The 20,567-nt window shown below is 51.2% G+C and overlaps 6 protein-coding genes across 6 annotated transcripts; 3 read left to right on the plus strand and 3 right to left on the minus strand.

The window, feature by feature from the left end:
• Positions 1-471: 471 nt before the first annotated feature.
• On the plus strand, positions 472-1,647 carry PG994_014648 (uncharacterized protein; the record flags this gene model as incomplete). Its single annotated transcript, XM_066866057.1, has 1 exon — positions 472-1,647. The coding sequence occupies one exon, from the start codon at positions 472-474 to the stop codon at positions 1,645-1,647; it is 1,176 nt and encodes a 391-aa protein (XP_066707733.1).
• A 1,243-nt stretch (positions 1,648-2,890) lies between these two features.
• On the minus strand, positions 2,891-5,193 carry PG994_014649 (uncharacterized protein; the record flags this gene model as incomplete). The annotated part of the gene is made up of 3 exons (XM_066866058.1): positions 2,891-4,422; positions 4,581-4,711; positions 4,847-5,193. The coding sequence occupies 3 exons, from the start codon at positions 5,191-5,193 to the stop codon at positions 2,891-2,893; spliced, it is 2,010 nt and encodes a 669-aa protein (XP_066707734.1).
• Positions 5,194-8,961: 3,768 nt separating this feature from the next.
• PG994_014650 (uncharacterized protein) lies at positions 8,962-10,766 on the minus strand (the record flags this gene model as incomplete). Its single annotated transcript, XM_066866059.1, has 2 exons — positions 8,962-10,472; positions 10,493-10,766. 2 exons carry the CDS (start codon positions 10,764-10,766, stop codon positions 8,962-8,964), a joined length of 1,785 nt encoding a protein of 594 aa, XP_066707735.1.
• Positions 10,767-12,341: 1,575 nt separating this feature from the next.
• Positions 12,342-13,902, plus strand: PG994_014651 (Molybdate-anion transporter; the record flags this gene model as incomplete). Its single annotated transcript, XM_066866060.1, is given in 4 exon segments — positions 12,342-12,551; positions 12,610-13,098; positions 13,158-13,352; positions 13,369-13,902. 4 exon segments carry the CDS (start codon positions 12,342-12,344, stop codon positions 13,900-13,902), a joined length of 1,428 nt encoding a protein of 475 aa, XP_066707736.1.
• Positions 13,903-14,805: 903 nt separating this feature from the next.
• Positions 14,806-16,795, plus strand: PG994_014652 (uncharacterized protein; the record flags this gene model as incomplete). Its single annotated transcript, XM_066866061.1, is given in 6 exon segments — positions 14,806-15,165; positions 15,292-15,352; positions 15,499-15,746; positions 15,805-16,131; positions 16,191-16,597; positions 16,612-16,795. 6 exon segments carry the CDS (start codon positions 14,806-14,808, stop codon positions 16,793-16,795), a joined length of 1,587 nt encoding a protein of 528 aa, XP_066707737.1.
• Positions 16,796-17,042: 247 nt separating this feature from the next.
• On the minus strand, positions 17,043-18,760 carry PG994_014653 (uncharacterized protein; the record flags this gene model as incomplete). The annotated part of the gene is made up of 2 exons (XM_066866062.1): positions 17,043-18,579; positions 18,648-18,760. 2 exons carry the CDS (start codon positions 18,758-18,760, stop codon positions 17,043-17,045), a joined length of 1,650 nt encoding a protein of 549 aa, XP_066707738.1.
• Between the last annotated feature and the right edge of the window lie 1,807 nt (positions 18,761-20,567).

A 20,567-nucleotide genomic window follows, 5' to 3' on the forward strand; every position in this document is an offset into this window, starting at 1 on the left:
TTGGTAAGGAAATACGTACAAAATTGTCGAAATATGGGCCTCAACCCCCTGCTAGCGGTACCCTAGCCCCCTGTCAAGGCCCCTGAAACTGCATCTTTTCAAAAGTTATATGCAGTATGCACTTTATGCACTTTCCCACCAAAAAAGTGAGTCGGGCTCGAAAAAATATGCACTTTCCCCCATATGCAGTTTCAGGCGTAGATACTGTATGTAGGTAGCTTCCATCAAGCGTCTTCAGTCTGTGCGCCCCAGTTCTGTCGTTCCCACGGGCCACCACGAGCCCGAACCCACTGTCGTCATCATCATTCATACCTCTTTTCCATACGTGAAGGAAGAAAGAGTTGCTTGATACCACCAATCCAATCCAATCAAAGGCAGACCCTACGTATGCCGTAGGAGGTCTTTCAGTCTCGTGAGGCCGGTCATAAGCAAACTGTCAAGTTCAAGCGATTCATTCCTCCTGTGGTGGCCATGGCGTCCATGGGCGACGACGGCTCCTTCAACGACTCGTCCTTCTTTGACGACAGTTTCACCAACAAACCATGGCCCAAAGTTGCCCCTCGGAAACAGGCCGAGATTGAGCGTCGCTTTTTCGAACCGGGCGCCACCATCCGCTTTGATCAATTGCCTCCTTCCCGCGCCTCTATATTCAACACCATACCCCATTCCAAGAGATCGGACCTCGTCGTGTCCAATGTCCTCAGCGGCGCCATGGCTGCCAACCGCAGGCTGAACCAGAGCGAGATTGACGCTCTCAGCGAGTCGGCGAGCCATGCCGTGGGACGACTGTCATGGGTCTACCCTCTTGGTCTGGGCCTTGCCGTCGCCGCTGCCGCCAAGGGCAGGAAGAAGTTCAGATTCCCCTTTTATACTCCCAAGCTGAAGTACTTTGACCCTCGCGCTTTTCCCCACAGGTCCTTCGCCACGCTTACTGGCAAAAGCGCAATGTGGGCCTGGCACGGCATCAGGGTCACTGCCTACTTCCCCTTTACCTTGTTTGCCGCGCTGCTCTTCATGGGATCCATGGTGAGGACGCGTCTGCTGGCAGACATGGCCACAGATCATCGCTTGAGCCAGATCAAACAAGAATTAGCCGTCAACATCCAGCGAAATAGCCAGTTGCGCAAGGAGCAAAGGGAGCAAAGGCAACGCCAGTTAGCCCAGGGTAGTCGACCTGGAGCCAATCAGCTCCCCGACGCCTCCAGTGCAGATCAGCCCTCGGGCCAGGACGCATGGACCAGAAATCCACAAAGTCAGGCCCCGGCCGAATTACCCCCACAAGGCTCTCCGCAAAGGACCGGTGGGCTTTCTGGCAGACCTGAACCGCCTCCTAGTCGGCAGGGCTTGCAGGGCTGGGGCTATGGTGGCGGCGCGCAGGTACCACAAGATGCGCCGGCCACAGGTACGCAAGAGCAAGAAAGGCGAACCGCATTTGATGATGATGATCTGTTCGATGATGATGATGGCGCCTCCCCTGTTGCTGCGTCTGCTAGAAGATCTGAACGGCAGAGAACTCAAAGCCATGCTTCTCAAGGCGACTCGGCTTCTTCCTGGGACACCATCAGGCAACAGGCTAAGAAGGAATCTTCGCCCTTCGCCAAGGGGGATCGGTCCAAAGACGACAGCCCGTGGGGTCGAGCGAGATAGGACGGTGCTAGGACAATGAGAGACCTCTCGCACGCCTGCCTGTGAAGGCTACTCCTACAATGAAGAGGACGAAGAAAGGGCTTATGCCAAGGACCAGGCACAGAAAGAATTCGATGCCATGCTGGAAGCTGAGAGACAAGGCCGTTCTGGTAGCAGCACCTGGTCAGGAGGTAGATGATGTGGGTGATAACGGCGTAAGAAGTCGCCATAGCGTTTAGCTATTATGTACATGTAGTAGTAGGCATCAGGAGCGTCTGGCAATGCGCAACATCTGTAGTGTGGCATTGCGGCAGAGGCAAAGCAACACCTCTTACTCTGTCGGGCTCCCAGGATTCAACCATTGTCGGATACAGTAGGCATCAAGAGGCGGGGCTGAATGCTCTAAGTCCAATCCTTTCTGTTGCTCTGCCATACTGGTAATATTCAGGATGCCTAAGCAACACTTTCGCAGCATTCGACCATCTCGATTTGGGTGTTTTTGTATGGTCCGTGATCATGACTTAATGCCCTAATACAACCATGTATATGCAACGCTGTGGGGCTGAGAATAGTCTGGAGTCATATGCGTGGGAACACATGCTAACATGAGATAAACTACTTATGTGGTGTATTAACACAGGAGACACTGGTTGGGTAGAACCACGGTTCCATACTAGCAGTCGCCTTGGGTTCAGAGGAAAACGAGCCAAAGGTCGATGGGAAACATAAAAGCCCGTAGTAATGCGTGCTCATTCACTGCATACTACGGTTGCTATAGATACTGTGATAGCCCTCTACCAATTTACCCGAGTAGTGTCCTCCTTCAATCATGAAAAGGGTATGCGAAACCAACCCGTTTTGTCAGGACATGCAACCGCCATCCAACGATCCAACGAGAAGGTGTAGTAGAGAAAAAGATTCTCCTTTAGGAAACCACGAGGCCAAGAAAACAGCAGAGGAAAAGGCTCTCTGATGCTAGACACACTCTAGAACGGGGGTATCTTGTAACGACAGCAAAGTACAGATAGGGAGACCCAGGAACCGCACATAACATCGTTACCAATAACGAACAATGGTGAAAGAGCACGCCATTCTTCCACCATGCTGGCGTCACCGGAACAGGCCCTCGCGTCATCCAGTCGACGCTTTCCTTTTTTTATCCCCCTAAAATCCAAATCCGGAGTCATATCTCATTGAAATGGGCTTATGCACACGCATTTTCATCTTCTGAAACGATACGTCTTTTCGCCCCGTCATCATCAGCTCATTCGCGCATCGAAGCCAACCCTCCCGTAGGCGCAAAGTTATCGTACATCTCATCACTGCTGTCCGTCTGGCTACCGGGGCTTTGTGCACCGCTCACGTCCGCACTGGCCATGTCGCTTTGGAACTCCATACGTGGCGCATCCATAGTCATGGCGAGAATGCTCTCTCGGCGGCCGCTGCTCATCTCGAGGGCGCTACCGCTGCGACTGAGTTCCGGCTTCTCGGGCAGCTGCTTCAGCAGACCGGCTGATATATCGAGCATTCCCATGGCGAACTCGGTCAGACACTTGCCTTCTCCGGGCTTGCTACTCACGCTCAAGGTCCAGCGGTACTCGCCAAGGCGGCGACGGTACCAGTCCGCCTCCTCTCTTCCTGGCGCAGTCGCCCAGAGCATCGAACCAAAGGTACCGATCAGGGCGAAGTTGGTCTTGGAGGCAAAGTACCAGAAGGCCCGCAGGTGTTGAGGCGTGAGACGGTTAACGAAGTCCATGGCCGATATGAGACGAGCCTTGGCGGCGCTACGGCAGATATGTTGAAGATACGAGTCCACATCCTGCGCATTCACTTCCAGCGATCGGATGATACGGCGATGCAACGTGATCTCGGTCGCAAAGTAGGCCAAGTGTAGATAGCCTATACTGGAAAGCCGACCTGTCGTGTTGTTGTGCAGTGTGAGCGACGAGTCCATCCGGATGTTGGCAGGGATTGCCGAGTACCACTCCTTCAGCTTGAGCTGAATTGGTTTCGCCAGAGACAACACCAGGTGAGTCCCTTGAGGGCCAGCGCTAACGACGACGTGCATGGCCTGGAGCGTATAAAACGTCTCCAGAATCTCGGCAAGGACTTGAGAGAGGTAGACCATCTGCACAAAGAGGGTACGCCCGCGCTCGATCTCAAGTTTCTCTTCCACATCGTTCTCGTCGTATTCGGCTTCGGGAAAGTCATTCGGGAGCAGAGGCTGCACGATCCAATTGTTGCTGAATATATGAGAAGGTCGTCCATGGACGAGCGCTCCCCATTTGTCTTGCATGTACAAGGCCCACGCAAGCCGCTTCCTCAAGCCCTTCTCCCATGGCGGGATCTTCCAATGAGTACAGTCTAGGTGCAGGCCCAGCTCTTGTGCAATTGCTACAAGCTGCGCTGTCGGTGCCCATTGATCCCCTTCGGGCTTCTGCGAGAGTAGGAGACCGGCCTGGACAGTCGAGAGCTTTGGTCGCCACATGGCATCGGCCAGAGACGAGCGCATTATCCTCTCGATTTCTCGAACGTCGGGCCGGGGGGTTGCCGAGAGCTCTTCTGATAGGTCCCACCAGTTGATGGCGAGAATGTAGATGGCAGCCAGGAGCGGCGGCGAGAATTCGCGGTAGTCTCGTTCATACCTCTCATAGAAGACATTTTTCTGTATGATGGGGAAGCTGGGATGAACGACCCGGAAGTACAGGTCAATTAGCTTACGCCCATTCGGTGCCACCAGCCTCTCGATCTCATCGACATCTTCTACTTGATGCTCGTGGCCTGCTGTGGTGTAATCTGGGAGCATCAAGAAGGTGTCGTTTTCACTAACTTTCCGGAGGGTGCCCGTGCCAGTAGGCTCTCATCTTGAGGGTCAAAGGGGGAGAGATTGATCAGAGACGGTTCGAAATCCGTCGTCGGGCCAATATACTGGCTGTAACGGTCATGCTGCAAACCAAGAGTCCGCTTGAGCAGAGCCGGACCCCCGAAGTTCGCCATGTCTTCAATCAGAGAGTTGCTGGCAGTTGTGCTGGAAAGACTGGACTGGTGTTGGCGCTGTCTTCTGTTATCAGACCGCCCAGGGGACCTGTGGGCCAATCGCATGTCAGCCATGGGCGTCTCGTTTATTTCCCTCCACGTCTCCTCGGGCCATCATGCCACGCAAGGAGCCAATAAAGAAAAGTTGGGGGTCAGTCAGGCTGGAACTGCCGGGTAGACTCACCCTCTCCAAAAGTTGCCGTCGTCCGCCAGATCACGCGCCAACTTTCGTTTTCGCGGCTGCGGGCTTCGATTTAAAGAGCACCCTATCCCGTTGGCTTGGCACGAGACGCAGCTACTTGTCTCTTCGTCTTCGGTCATGACGCACTTGATCCTCCGCTGGGCACAGAAGTCACATAGAGAGTTTCCGCTGGAAGGAGTGTCTGAATCCGCCGATTCATGGCCATTCATGCTACTTGTGAAGGTATCGTAAGCATTAGTCGTGCTGTTCTGCCGACGGGGACTGAGACGGAGAGGCTTGGGCGCAATGGCAATGGGAGCCGTCCGGGGGACGGCAGTCGAGCTTGACATGATGACAGAAATAGAGGGACCTGCGGCAATGCAGACTCGGTCTCGCTACTTCCGGTCTGGCTATCGTGACCTGTTCCTTGGGAGATATGGGAGGTTGCGGGCCGCCGCCTGGTGGGTAGTATCCCCACGGAGGGAGGGTGATGCAATGGCCAATGCACTGTCAGATACGGTGGATGGCCCTGCTGGGTATATGGACCGGGTCCACTGCGCACGAGAGATACCAGCAGACGCAGAATACACCCCCAATCTGCCCAAGCCCGGGAATCTGACAGGCTGGTGATAAGGCAGACGCGGAGATAAGAGAGTGGGTGGGCGAAGACTGGCCGGGGGTGTGATGGCTCAGCCGGCGAGTTCGGCTTGGTCTCGTCAGTGAGGCGAAGTCTTATCGCACAGATGCCAGGAAGAAAAGGTAGACAGTGGCGATGTGATGCCGGCTGGGAGATGGTGTATGTAGGCGACAGGAGTGCCGATAGACCAGGTTGGATATGAGACAGATGGTTGGCTTGAGGGCTTGCATGCGTGGGCAGGCGAGGACGTGGGTCAATCTGGGTTGTAATGGGCCAGAGTATCGGAGTGGACGGCCGATCGGAAGGGGGCAAGTCGGTACGGGAATAGCACTGTACGGAATAGGTACGTACGTGTGCAGGTAGCTCAGGGCCGAATCACGTCTGAGTGAAGCTACTTAGGTTATAATCGAGACAAGGATGAGATAAGCTAGGCTTATCAACGTCATTTGCGGTGCCTCTACTCGGTCTATAGGGACTATAAACGCGGGGGTCGTGGTCTTCTATACGGGACGGAATGGATATGTAAAAGAGAAGCAGGGACGGCAGCAGTGGTAGGAAGGGAGGAAGACGCCTCGGGGAGACCAACCAATGCTGGATGCAAGTGAATAGGTTAGGTACGTATAGGTATGTAAGTAAGAAATGGGATTTAAATGACTAAACAGCGGCAGTTGGCTGTACATAGATAGATAGCGATAGTGGGTTTTTCTTTGCTAAGTAAAAGCAACAGAAATAGGTTTCGGTAGGTAAAAGTAGAACAGTATTTTAGGCGCAAGCTGAAGCCGGCGCCTCTGCGACGGGATTATTGACCCGAAGGAAAGCTGATCATCAGAGAAAGGACGTTGCGAGGTCCACCAAGTCACTCCCTAGACTCTGGGCGCCAGGCCAGTGATTCGATCAGGTCTCTGGGTTCGATATGGAGCCGAGCTATGCGTACAAAGCAGACAGTATGTGTGCGGTGTTGCGCTGCAGGCAAGGTCTTGTGAGGTGTAGTTGTATTATGAGTACATAACGAGAAGATTCCACCAATGCACCGTTACGCCGGAGCGGTCAGAACCGTGAGTGCGCTGGATTGCATTCTTGGATGGATGTATCCCAAGCAGGTAGGTGCCTGCCTATCCAGCTCACCTTGGCTAATTTCCAATAATAACCTGATGAAAAGTGACGAGGTAATGGTGGCCGTGGCAGTATCAATCAATGGAATTCCGAACGCCCGCATGCACGACAAAAGTCTTATCACATAACGTCAAGGACCAGGTAACGAGCCGATACGGACGGCCAAGGCGGACGAATAGCAGTCCAGCATATGATAAGGCCAATTAGCCTTATCTACAGATCTATCAATATCGAATGGCAATAAGTAATTGTAAAAGTTACGGATGAGTTTATTGTGTAGTACTGCCTGGAGGCTCCAGCAAGTCCCGGGTACTTGGTCGCAGGGGCAAGATCATGGCATGGCTGCGGTATTCGGTACGGCGCAGGTAGGCGCAGGTAGGATGGCATGTGGCCTATTACCAAATAGAAACTGGCTGGTTGGGGCCGCCAGTATTTTTAACGTAATGGTGTCTCTGCTCCCAAGCGATGCCGAGTCATACAAGGGTTATCAGTGACGCACCGCACCGCCGGTAAAAAACGCCAGATACAACCTGCACGATGGTGGGCCTTTCCGGCGCGAATGCCACCAAACGTGCATGTGATATATATGAGCGGGAAACAGAGAACGGGGGACGGAGAAGAACAAGGAGCAAGGAGGGAAGAAGAGAATCGATTGACAGCCAGAGATCGGCACAGGTCAGCCAACGAGAACGAGCAGCTTAACCCTTCGAAAAAGGACGCATGCATCGCATCGCATATGTGCACCATACGAATAAAAACATGTAATAACAGCAAAAGACCCGTGGCGGTGGCCCGATACATGCTTATACATGCCTAGGGCTGCTGGATATAGCGGCCGGACATACGCCCGACTAGATCCAGTCGATAAGGGACATATTAGTCCCGGTACGTACGTGCGTGCGAGCGTGCTTGCGTGCACGCATGGGCAAGACGAAAGAAATATAGCCGGCTCTAGTACGATTGTTGTACATAATGCAGAAAAGGCATACAGTTAGATAACGACCGGCACGAGCGACTTCTCTCCCCCCGGGCGCCCTGTCTTGTCCAATCTGCAACACTCCGCAGCTGCAACGCGTGGGGAGGTGGGGGAAGAGGGAGAGGGGGCGAGGACCGGATCCGGTTCGCCATGCGTCAACCACTGTCTTCCAGAAATGTACGTGGTATGTGTTTGCGATCTGACATCACGCGATCAATGACCTAAACTACATAACTAAACTACATATACGGAAAACGTCCTTTTCGTGCCGTATGGGAATGCACGCTATAGGGAGTGAGGCCAAGTGATGGTTGTGAACAAAGTATGTGCTTTATGTAGCTACTAATAACTACCGCACCTTCTTGAGGCCCAGCCTCTTTTACATGCTGATCGCTTCGTGAACCCTCTCCAAGTAGACAGGCATGTCTTGGGAAGACGTAATTATTGGAGTCCAAGAAGAGAGATGACATACAAGAATACCTCGACGGCCCCTGTATTCTCGTAGCGAGGCGGCAACACTTGATGATCAACCTACTGTCGCATTCTCTCTCGGCCAGCCAGCCAGCCCTCCTTCTTCAAGTCATTATCCCCAGAAAGATCCTCCCGCTTGATGATCCCTATGATTTCCCTCATGGCCCCTCTAGTGATCGCCACGAGCACACCCTGCCGGCTACTCTTCAGGTGGGCCAACGTATTATAGCCCACGGCCCAGGAGCATCTCGAGGCCTTGTTGCATGGGGAGCTGAAAAGTGGGCAAATAATTGTTCCTCTTCATGGCTGCAAGGCGAACAAATCACCGCTTTCCCTCCGCGTCTGCCTCGTGCGGAATAACCGCCTTGCACTTGGTCGACAATGGAGCCTTGCGAGTCGCCCAGCACAGCCAACACCAATCTGATGATGCAGTGTACCACCATGATCTTGGCCGACAGCGTTGGCTCAGCAGGTTGAAAATTCAAAGCATTCATTATTACTGTTATACAAAGACTGCGCTTATAAGAGTATTGGGAAAGTCATCAGCCTTCAAGCCTGGTCCATTCTATAGTGGTGAAGCCTGCAACCAGATTCCCAGAAGAATGCAGATAACCCGCGAGCGTTACGGAGCACTGGTTACCCATACCTAGTGCCCGCTTCCTACCAGTTATGCCCGGGTATCAAATCCAGAACGCCTTGTCGGGATGCGCCTATGCCACTTACGTCCGAAATACTACTCCATCGTCCCTCCTATGCGAATATGTGCCCATTTCACATACCCACATCTATTGACTGCTCTGAGCTGCTGTACCAGAGGTCATGTGGTATACGGGGAACTGTAGCTTTTGATGGCCGGGTTCAAGCAAGCTGGTCGAAAAGACGTTCGAATGCATCAATCTCATCCGCCGGGTCATGTTCCTCCTAATCCTGACTCGCCGATAGATCGAGATTCTTCTCCCAAAGATTACGTAGTAACGTGGTAATGCCCTCATTGTCGTTATCGGCATAGCTTGTGCCACTTAATCCTTCGTGGGCTGTCTCATCTTCGGCTTCGAAGCTCGAGTTGGCGCCGTTAGTTCTTATCGTCCTTATTGATTGCGTTCGCCTCGGCGCATCGGGCCGCGATCTCGAGGCTGTCCCGTTCGTGTCAATGAAGTTATGCCGAGCAGAGCCCATTCCTGCCGCGCTAGAGGGCTTCCTGCCATGCATGGAGCCGTAAGTGCCATTTTGCTTGGGAATATGCTGTGTCCTATTGGCGCCAGGAAGTTGTCGTAGCCGCGTTATGGACCTTGCGATGGGATTTTGATATCTTCGAACGACGAGGTATTCCATGCCGGTTCGTTCCAGCAGTCTGCTGATGCGAGGGTCGCGGTTGTCGTAGGCGCTACTACCGACTAAGGGGCTGGCGCTTATAGCACTGACCCCTTTCCCAGCTTGCACCGGTTCCATACTGGAGCTTGCGCGTTGGAGGTTGAGCTTTTGCTGTGTACGCGACTTCTCGGCAGGCGGTGCTCTATAGCCAGATCTTCGAGAGCGAGGCGCCAGTGCACTATCGTCGTCCACTTCGTTTTCATCTGCAGCTGCTTGTCGAGGTTCCTTCTGAAGGTTGACCATGGAACGGGGCCGCTTGGCGATGTCGCCATGTCTCACGGATGACGCGTTGGTGGGTGAAAAATAAGACCCAGTATCGGCATTGACACCGGAACTGGGACCGCTGACGAAACGCGAAGTGAGCTCGTCGACAGCGCTTCCCATCTTAGGCGTACTACCATAGGCAACGGACGAGTCTCGGCTGAGGTTAGAGTCTGGCGAGTTTGTATGAGGTTGAACTCGGGCCGTTTCCGAGGACATCTTGGGCGGTGCGCCATGAGAGGGCGTGCGCTGCAGTAATCTGGAGGTAAGGTACTCTTTGTGCTGGAGTCTCTCGCGATCCGGAGTCGAGGGTCTACCACGCTGTTCCTCGTCGGATATTACTTCGTGCTGACGACGAGGGGATTTTGAAAGTTTTTCCGGACTGGCCGGCGGCTTTGCTGACGACTGACCGCTGCCGACGACGGAGCCGCGGCGCGAGAGGTACGGGGATGCGGAACCGCTGGCGTCTACCCACTCATTCTCTTCGTCCTGGCCGTCATTGCCGAGGTCGAAATGGACTTGACCCTTCGGACCCTTGAGTTTGTTAACGTCTTTAGTGGATGATGAGCGCTTGATGTTGGCACCGGATTTGGCGCGTTTGCCGACGTCAACGTGGGAGCGGTTGCGCTTGATGCTGGTGTGGGAAGCGCTCTTCTTCAGGTTGGAAGAAGCCGGAGAGCCTATTCGGGCGAGTCGGACGTCGGAGGTGGTGCGGCGATGGGTAGCAGGCAACATGGGAGGTCGCTCTGGTCGCTCTGATCGCTCTGATCGCTGGGGGAGGGGGAGGCGTGGCGGCGGTTCTGCTGGGTCAAGGAAGAACTGGGGTGAGTCAGCTTGGCAGCTGGGGCGAGTTGGTGATGGTTCTTGTGCAAGCCTTTGGAGGAGGGCACGCGTGCATGTAATCTGCTTCCGCCGCCTACGAGGTGGTGTTTCTTGGGGCGTTGGTGGGCGTAGAGCTGGGAGGCCTGGTCGCTGACTTGGGAGTCGCTGTCATGAGAGACATGGTGCTGCAGCCCCGGTCGCTTTGATTGGCTGCCGTGAGCCGTTTGGCCAGCGGAAGCTGATGTGTCACTGTCTCGATCCTTGTTGACCATGATTGCTTGCTTATTGCAGCGATCGGATGCGGCCAGGTTGGTTCAATCAAACCAAGGGGCTCCCGCAGCCAACAAAAGCCTTCGCCTTTCAGCCTTTAGGCCGGCTCGGTCGGGTGCAATGGCAGTTTGGTACGTACGACGTCGATGTGCTGTGTGTGGGATGGAATCAAGTATGACGTCCTTGAGGTCCTTGGAGTCCTTGGTCCTTGGGAGGTGTATCGGCCTGCAGCTGGGGTGAGGTGGGAACGAAGGCTTCGGTTCGCACAGTAGGAATTTCTGTAAGCGAGGGACGGGACTGGGTTTTGATAGTACCAAAACTCGGCAATGCGACGACGCCTGTGCCAGCGCCTGTGCCAGCGCCTTAAGCAAGCAATTGAAACGAACAAGATGATGATGGTGGTCTCGGCTACCTCCTCAGTCTGCTGTGTAATGGGTTTGATCCCAGCCAACAGTAGTAGGTAGATTAATAAGTAGATACCTTGAGATCGAAATCGGATGTAGTATGCATGCTACGGAAAAGGGCAGGCAACCTTGGTGCTTGGGGGTAGTGGTATGTACCTAAAGGATGTTGAGGGAAACGGGCGGGCCAATTAGAGGCACTTGGCACATGCGCCCTTGAAAGGGCATTTGAGCATAAATACGTAATACATGTATGCACATAATATTACTTACCTACTTAGCTATCTTTACATGCAGAAGCGACTCTTTGCATCAGATGTATATAACTCATATTGACTACAACATGAATGAATCGCTCATACATAGGTGTTCCCCCTCCCACGGAAACTAGCGGTGAAACCCTCCTTCCTACATCCTGTCTTACTTATGTATGTAGGTATCTAATCGAAGCTCTTCGATATAGAATATTGTCTTATACTTGCTCTTTGTCCAGGACGAGGCAACAGGCCCATCTTGCGGTCCCCCACTTGGCTTATTTATTATTCCCCCAGCTCGAAACGATTGAAACAAAGCATGGCCCAGAGGATCTATAATTGGCAGATGCCCGCCCCTGATCGGTCCAAGTCTACATACAGTAAGTCCAGACCATCCCAATGTTTCTTATAAGCCTTCGACATATAGCGTATGTACAGCCGGTTATATTATCCGCCTGCCGAGATCCGCTCTTCTTCCCCAGATGGGAACCTGGAGTTTGGAAACCCGCTCTGCCGCTGGAAACAAATGGACTGATCATCTCATCTATCGACATATCAACATGGAATTGTGCATACTGTGTATGCTACGAGTGAATATATGGAACTTGAACCGCCCCTGGCCGATTCTCCAACACCATTCGTCGCATCAGAGTATGCTCGTCCCTCCGTACTTCAATACCCTACGTCGCACTCCGGTTAATTGAAACGAACAAGTGTTCAGTCTGCTTTTCATCAAATAGCAATGCTTATTACCCAGCCCTCTCGACGAACCTAATAGTTCATCATGCTCATCCGTCTGCCTCTCTGTATATGTGTATGTGTATTTGCGTGTGCGTGTGCGCCGCGGATGAATAAGCCACCTTGACATATGCGAATCATTCCTCCCATCATTTAGTAACACGGCCACGGCATATTCATCGCCATGGTCGATTATCAGACCAACTTCTTTGCCTTGGCCGTCACCTGCGTGGCTCTGCTGGTGAGCCAGCCGACTCGGACGAGCGAGCTGCAAAAGAAGCAGGACAACAAGAAGTCCGACGATGTTAAACCAACAGAGTCAGCAGACAATAAACACCCACAGCGAGACTTCTACTGGGCCTATGCATTGGCCATGGGTGCAGACTGGCTTCAGGTAACTTGACTTGGCATCCACATATCTTCAGTCGGCGGGAGACTGATCTAGCGAACAGGGCCCTTATCTCTACAGCCTATACCAGGATGAACACGGGCTGTCCACTGGACTGGTTTCGACCTTGTTCACCACGGGCTTCCTGTCAGGCGCCGTAAGCGGCTTCTTCGTGGGATCTCTGGCCGACAAGTACGGCCGCAAGATGAGCTGCATGCTGTTCTGCGTCCTCTACGCCCTGTCGTGCTTCTTGACCATGGTACCGGTAGTGCCCTTGCTGTTCCTAGGGCGCGCGCTGGGCGGCGTCAGCACCAGCATTCTCTTCAGCAGCTTTGACAGCTGGATGGTCACCGACTTCAAGAAGCGGAAGCTCGTGGAGAAAGGGTGTGATCTATCGCGCACTTACGGCACCATGGGTACCATCAACAGCCTGGCGGCCATGGCGAGCGGCGTGGCCAGCGAGGGCCTGGTGAGGTTGACGGGGACCAAGAAAGCTCCGTTCATTGCCAGCGCCGCTCTTCTGTGGATGGCCATGCAGACAGTATGGTGTTGGGTGCGTCAATCCGAAATTATCATCCGGGCCGTTCGTTCTCTGCTAACTCGAGTGCCCAGGACGAGAACTACGGCCATGCCGCGGAGGAGAAGGATGCGAAGAAGAAGGATGCGAAAAGTAGTGACATGCCGCCGCAACCCAGTTTGTCTTCGGTCTTGAAGCGCCCGGCTGTCTTGGCGCTGGTCTTTGCGACAACCATGTTCGAAGGCGCCATGTACCTGTTCGTATTCTGCTGGGTGCCTGCTCTTCAGGCTGTGAAGAAGACCGAAGGGGGAGCTGCCGTACGGCCTCATTTTCTCCTCTTACATGGCATCAGTCATGGCTGCTTCCCTGACATTCAACCTCATCATGCAATGGCGACTGCTGAAGTATTCGCGGCTGTTGGTAGGGCTACTGGTCATGGCCAACTTCGTCTTCGTCAAGCTCTGCGGCCCGCGAGACGAGTCTGCCACGTTCTGGCTCTTCTGTGTCTTTGAGGCCTGCGTCGGCTTCTACTGGCCTTGCATTGGCTATCTAAAGGGCCGGATGATTGACGACGGGAACAGAGCCAAGGTGTACAGCATGATGCGGATACCGCTGAATATCTTTGTGGTGGTCTCGCTGATGATGACTAGGGGAGAGCGATGGGTTCATGCGCGTCTTCTCCATCTGCTCGGTATGCCTCACGGCCGCCTTCGGGGCTGTCTGGGCCAGCACAGTTACCGAAGCGGTACCCTAGTGTGCCTGAAGAGACTTTGCCAAACCCCAACTTATCATGGTTTCGCTACAGTGCCACAGCTGTTGCATCGCATGAAACGCTGTTGATGAGAGTTCCAATACGACTCTATTGGAGTGCGGTAAAATGAGACCCAATCACGGCATACTTGTGTTATGGCAACCCGGGACAATGGATTGGCCTCGATTAGATTGATTCAATATGTATGTAAATCTAGATTTCGTTGAGGATACTGCGGGGTATTATAGGATCTGCCAAGTCCCATGACTGATATGCCATGCATCATCATCATATCATATCATATTATATCATATGCTGCCTACAAGTCGGGTCGCGTTTCGTTCCACATGCCCGCCTCGCCCAGCAAAACCCAAGTTACCCTCGGAGCCCGAAGTCCATCCTGACCACAGGGAGCCATCTTAGTCCACTACAACCCTACAAAAGCTAGACCGCAGGACAATCAGCTCGAGATCGAAGTATCTCCGCTCTTTTCGGAACGTCTGGGGTTAATAATACCCCGCGTAAGAAAGTTTGATTCCCCGCCTGCCGCCGTATAGCTGGGAGTTCGTCTTACTTTCAGGTTCTTCAGTACCTCGCGTAGTGAACCGAACCCCTGTACCCATGGCTGATGGCGAGCATGTTGCCCGGATATCTCCCTTGCTAGGACAACAATGTCCCTCGGCTATTCGCAACGGCAGATCTCTCCGTGCTGTCGAGACTGTCTGTTTGGTTGAGCCTACTAGGTCACCTGTGTTTATATCTGGGAAAGATGCAGGTCCCCTGGTTTTCCGACCTGGCTTAAGCCTAGAGTGAACTGTATGAATGTACTTAGATAAATATGAGATCGTACCGTACCTGCAAGTGAAGTGACATATAACACACCACCTTACGGAATTCTGTTCCTACGATCATCATCCGTCAATTAAGTGTTGATACCTCCCTTATAAATCTCTTCGTACCTCAACTTGTGCGCGAAGCTTGCGCAAGAACCCATGTCGGGCGAAGAGAAGAAGTACGCAGACGCCGACAAGCCGGCGGCTGCTCACCTTGATCACACCAAGAGGATGAGCCCTTCCAGCGACCGCGGCGGCATCCACGAGTATAAAGAAGATGAAGGCTACGAAGTCGATGTCGAAGATGCTCCTGCTCCTGCTGTGGGTGACAGAACGGTCAAGCTCGCCAAAGACGGCCACACGAGGCTGATTCCCCAGCCGAGCGACGACGCCCATGACCCGTTGAACTGGCCCTGGGGCAAGAAACATATCATCCTGTTTATTGTTGCCTTTTCAGCTCTGCTGCCCGACTATGGGTCCGCAACGGGCAAGTTCCTCCACCAAGCCGGGCCATTTCATGTGCCTGGTTCTAGCAGACAATGCTAATATGTGTACCTTCTAGGTGCCGTCACCTTGTTGCCTCAATCCAAGTATGTATATCGAAGGTAGAGACCGATCTGTTTACACAGGCATTATTAATACAAGGCCAGGGAGTGGAACATGGCCGAGGATGAGGTCAACCACTCACAAGTTGGCAATGTTTTCAGTAAGTAGCAACAAGGCCGTCCTGCCCGTACCTCCCACCCTGCTGACCATGTACCCCTTTCATAGTGCTCGGAGCCGGCGGTATCTTCAGTTAGTCCACTGATCAATGTAACATATGCACAAGATGAATCTGACTGGGTTTCTTAGCCGTGATATTTAGCGCCTATTTCGGTCGCCTGCCGGTCATGTTTTACTTCTTAGTTGTTGCCCTAGCCACGGCAATCTGGTGCGCAGCCGCGACGACTTTTGGTTCCTTCATGGCAGCGCGAGTCTTGAACGGGTTCTTCTCGACGGTATCGCAGGGAGGAGGGTTGATGTTCATCCAGGATATGTTCTTCTTCCACGAGAGGGCAAGAAAGATCAATCTATGGGCGTACGTCTTTCTGAGATTCACCGTATCCTGCCCGAGGCTGACTGGCTGACAACTCGGTTCTTTTTCTTTTTCTCTATAAGTCCTTCTTTGTCATCAGCCCCTATCTCGGCCCTCTCCTTGCGGCCTTCATGGCGGCAGCGAAGCCGTGGCCAATTCCCTTCTGGGTCTACGTGGCGGAAACCGGTCTCGCCCTAATTCTCACCATCCTGTTCGTCGAGGAGACCTTTTATGACAGACGCATATCGGAGGCAGAGCAGCCCCCTCGTGGGACCCGAGTCGGTCGTTTGTTGGGTATTGCGCAGTACAAGACGAGACACGTCCGGAACAGCTTCGCCGAAGCCTGCTTGCGCTCTATAAAGGTTGTGATCAAGCCAACCGTGGCGATTTCTTGCATTTACTATCTCCTGGTAAGCTGGCCCGAGTTTTTCCGTATCTAGCCAAACCCAGCTCACTACTACTTCTTCAGACGTTTGCGTGGGTTGTGGGCATCAATACCACGCTTTCCATTTTCCTCGGCCCTGTCTACGGCTTTGGGCTGAAGCAGATCGGCTTCTTCTACTTCACTCCTGTCACCGCCGTCATCCTGGGCGAGCTTGCCGGTCATTTCCTCCACGACTTTCTCGCCAAGCAGTACATCAGGACACACAAGGGCCACTTCGAGCCCGAGGTGCGCCTGCGAGCCATCATCGTGGCTTTGCCGTTCATGCTGGTTGGCTTGGTTCTACTCGGGCAGTCCTTGCAGAACCAATGGCACTACATGATTGCCTCTATTTCGTGGGGACTCTATGTCTTCGGTGTCATGATCACCACCGTGGCCATATCGTCGTATAATCTCGACAGCTATCCCGAGGCATGGGGGAGGTCTCCGCATGGGTCAACATGGCCAGAACACTGGGAGGCTTCATTATCAGCTACTTCCAAGTGAGATGGGCCAATGCCCGCGGCACCAAAGAGAGTTTCGGGGTACAAGCTGCCATATGTGGAGGCGCGTTCTTGCTGATTCTGCTGCTAATGTGGAAGGGAAGGAGCATGCGAATCTGGGCCGGGCCACTGAACTTCGTCACGGTGTAAGAATGATCCAGGTTCCAAGGCAAGCGATGAGATTACTTGCTGCCGGTCGGACCATGCGCTAGAACCACGGCTCACGCATCCACTCGGTGTGACAACTAGTCGTATACCCCGATTCTCTCCATGACTGCCAAAGTACAGTACATGCTGTTCGAGCGGTGTCGTAGTTCAATGTACATATAATACAGAACTGACACTTCTCATAAACTCCAAACACCATGGGGTATCAATATAATATCTCGAATGCTCCTCATGATTCCTTCCGCCGTAAAGCAAGAATGTTAGCCAGCTTTAGGTTCCCCTTTGCACCCCAGCCTGACGGGCCGCTCTCAATTTCAGGTCGCACGGACATGTACCACCCCCAGGCTCGACGGTCCAGCTCGGATGTGCTTAAGTGGCCGGCCCAGCTACCATACAACAATCTGATCGCCCCTAATAAACAGCCGAGGTTTTCCTCTTTCTCCTCCTCGAGCGCCTTAGCCGTTTTCTTCTTGGGGGTAGATTTCCCCTGGCCCCCTTCTACCGGCTGCGCAAAGCTCTTTAGGAGGTAAGCTCTGGCGGATTTGGGGCGATGGATCGGCATTCCTACCACGCCGGCCGAGTACGACCGCACCGACGATGTGGCGGCATTCGTCTTGCTTCTCATAGCTTCGAGATCAAGGCCCCAGACAGCTTCGCCGCTTATGCTGGCCTGCTCGCCAGTGGCCCTCAATCTCTCGGCCAGCGCTTCTTTGAGGCACGTACGTATGATGCGCCACCGATCGGGTCCCAACATGGTTCCACCGTACCAGCGCGTCATAACGACTAACGTATCGATGGTATTAGTCTCGCGCATGATCTTGAGCATGAAGTCGCCAGATCCTCCTTCCCCATCATCAAAGGAATCCTCTCTGATGACATGAGAACCAAACATATCCGGCTTTTTAACTCGATATGCCCAAGCGTTGTGATCAGCACTTCGAAGATTTGGGATCGCGGTGAACAGAGCTTGCAGACTCGCTTGCCTTTGCGACAATGTTGCGAGCTTAGTGGCTCGGACGATGAACGTGGAGTCCTTTGATACGATTGGAGAACTCGCGGACCAGGTTTGCGAGATCAGGTCGACTGTAGTGTTCCCCTCGCTACTCTGTGACTCGCCGGCTACCACCGTAGCGGTTGATGCAGTACGTGGGAGACTTTCGGTCTTGGCCTCCTGCTCGGCATTCTCGTCCCCTTTCCATTCGTAGCCGCCTCGCTTCAGCACCGTGACCTCCCGACCCATGATACGCACCCGGGGTTGCCCGTGTCCCCATCCTTCCTCATCGGCACTGGGGCCCTTCTCGATACCTATGGAGACGGCCTTGCCCCGGGAATTGGCACTGACTACAGCCTGCGCCAGGCTCAGCCGACTTGACGGTGGCTGTTCGGGCATGGTGTAGCGTAACAACTCGACCGCAAAGGCCAAGACCAAGGGGGCACGATTCGTCAACAAGGTTGTCGCACTGATGGTATCCTCGTCTGTCTTGACAGGAAGGGCAAGTGAGGCCTCGAAATCGGCTGGCGATAGTGGTGTGGGCCCATCTTGAGATGCCGTATCTGGGTCGGTTTTCGTGCGCTTGTTGGCGCCCTCGGTCGTTTGGGCCAGCAATTCGGCACCAGCACGCTTGCTTCCGGCGGAGACATTTGGGTTTTTGAGGCGGGCTTTGCAGGCATTGTACAGTTGTCGGGCGGCCTTCTGGTCCGGGATGGCGGATTCGATGGTGGGCAGCGTTGCTTCTGCAATGTCCTTGATGCTGTTCAATGAGCTACTGTGAGCTTCAGGTATGTAGTATGATTGCGACAAAGCTACGATTCAGATGCAGAGGGACATATATACCTGCGGAGGTTCTGGGCCTGTAAAGCCTTGACTCGCATCATGGCGTCTTTGATAGGGACCTTGGCTACTGTCATGAGCCGGAGCAGCTCTTGTAGATCCTGTTGCGACGCCATTGTAGATTACGGACACAACAATCAGCTCGTTCGAGGAAATGAACGACAATATGTGAATGGTACGACGCCGGCGCTCCAAGACGGCGACTGAAGTTGCGACATTAGATGGGAGAAAGCGTTAAGGAGTGTAGTTTGCGGTCGGAGTCGCGTCTCGTTTGGGGTCGGCAATGCGTCATCGGGAACTGTAGGGAGATGGGAGATGGTGGATGGATCAAGCAATAGCGCGGGAAGGGGGGGGGGGGTGGGCGGGTAGAAGAATGGTCTCTGGAATCCTCTTACTAATTGGTCACCCTAATCGAGCAAGTTGACCGTCACCCTAGTTAGACAGCGTCTCTATAATGTTTATATTTTTATATTAATTATAAGGCTTAACGTGGTTTATTATTAAGCGGATTATATTATTTTTTAAACTATTTTTTTAACTTTTTATTATTTTTATATAAATTAATTTATTTATAATATAGTTTATTATTAAATCGATTATATTATTAATATAATAAATATTATTTAAGTTTTAAAGAAACTTAATAAAACGTATTAAAGTTTATATTAATAATATAAGAAAGTATTTAAATATATAATAAAAGTAACGCTTTTATTAATATAATATATAATAGTTAAGTCGTAATATAATAATAAATAATTAAGTAAAAATATTTATATAATAAAGTTATTAAAGTTTATTTAATAAGTAAAGATTAATATTTAAATTAATTATTAAAGTAAAGAATATTTATTTAAAATATATAAAAAATATTCGTCGTTATATATTTAATCTTTTTTTTTATTAATTATACTTAATATTATTTAATAATTACGTTTAAGTTATTTAATATTATTTAATTAAATTATATATAACTAACGTTATTTAAGTTTTAAAAAAAACTTAATAAAATATACTAAGGTTTATATTAATAATATAAAAGAGTATTTAAACGTGTAATAAAAGTCCGCCTTTATTAATATAATATATAATAATTATAAAAACAAAAGTAATTAAAGTGCGTAAATTTAAAAAAGGGTTTATAATAGTTTTATTAAAACTATTTACTTTATTAATAAATTAAGATTAATACTTAAATTAATTACTAAAATAAAGCGTATTTATATAAAATATATAAAGAATTATTCGTCGTTATATATCTAATCGTTCCTTTACTAATCTACGCCGGATCACTAAGAGCGTCGTGATCCTATAGCTCCTTATCTTATCGGCACGTGACTCCGTTCTGTCTATCTAACCTATACTAGCTGTTTCTACCCGTCTATTCTTATTTATCCATCCTGTGCCATCCTTTAGGTACTACCCTAGGTTAGCCGTATACGTTTATCGTCGTGGTATCAGTTATTATAATTAATATAGTAAACTTTTATTATCGTAAGTAGAGTTATAAACGCTAATTAATAGAGTTAATAATCGTTTATTAATTTATAAGCGCTTCGAGTTATTTTAGTTCTATTTTAAGGGTGAGTATTAGCCGCGTCGTTAAGTTAAGTCGTAATACGTAAGACTTAAAAAGGAGCGTAACGAGCTCTTAATTAAATAAATATTAAAATAAATATTTTACGATATTAATAAACTACGTAAAAAAGTACGCCTCTTTTATATTACCGTTAATATTATTTAAACCTTTATTATATTTAAAAAGAGAATAAAGATTAATGTACTTATATTTTTTAATAAGACGAGCGAGAACCTTTAAAGATTTCTCGTTTAAGTTAAAGCTTATTAGCGATTTTATAAAAAGATATTTTAAAACGTTACGTAAAGAGTCGTTTACGCCGCCTTCTTTTTTATTAAAAAAAG

Source organism: Apiospora phragmitis, assembly GCF_038363925.1.
Source record: "Apiospora phragmitis strain CBS 135458 chromosome Unknown utg000014l:1.0-1827420.0:1.0-1829600.0, whole genome shotgun sequence".
NCBI lineage: Eukaryota > Fungi > Ascomycota > Sordariomycetes > Amphisphaeriales > Apiosporaceae > Apiospora > Apiospora phragmitis.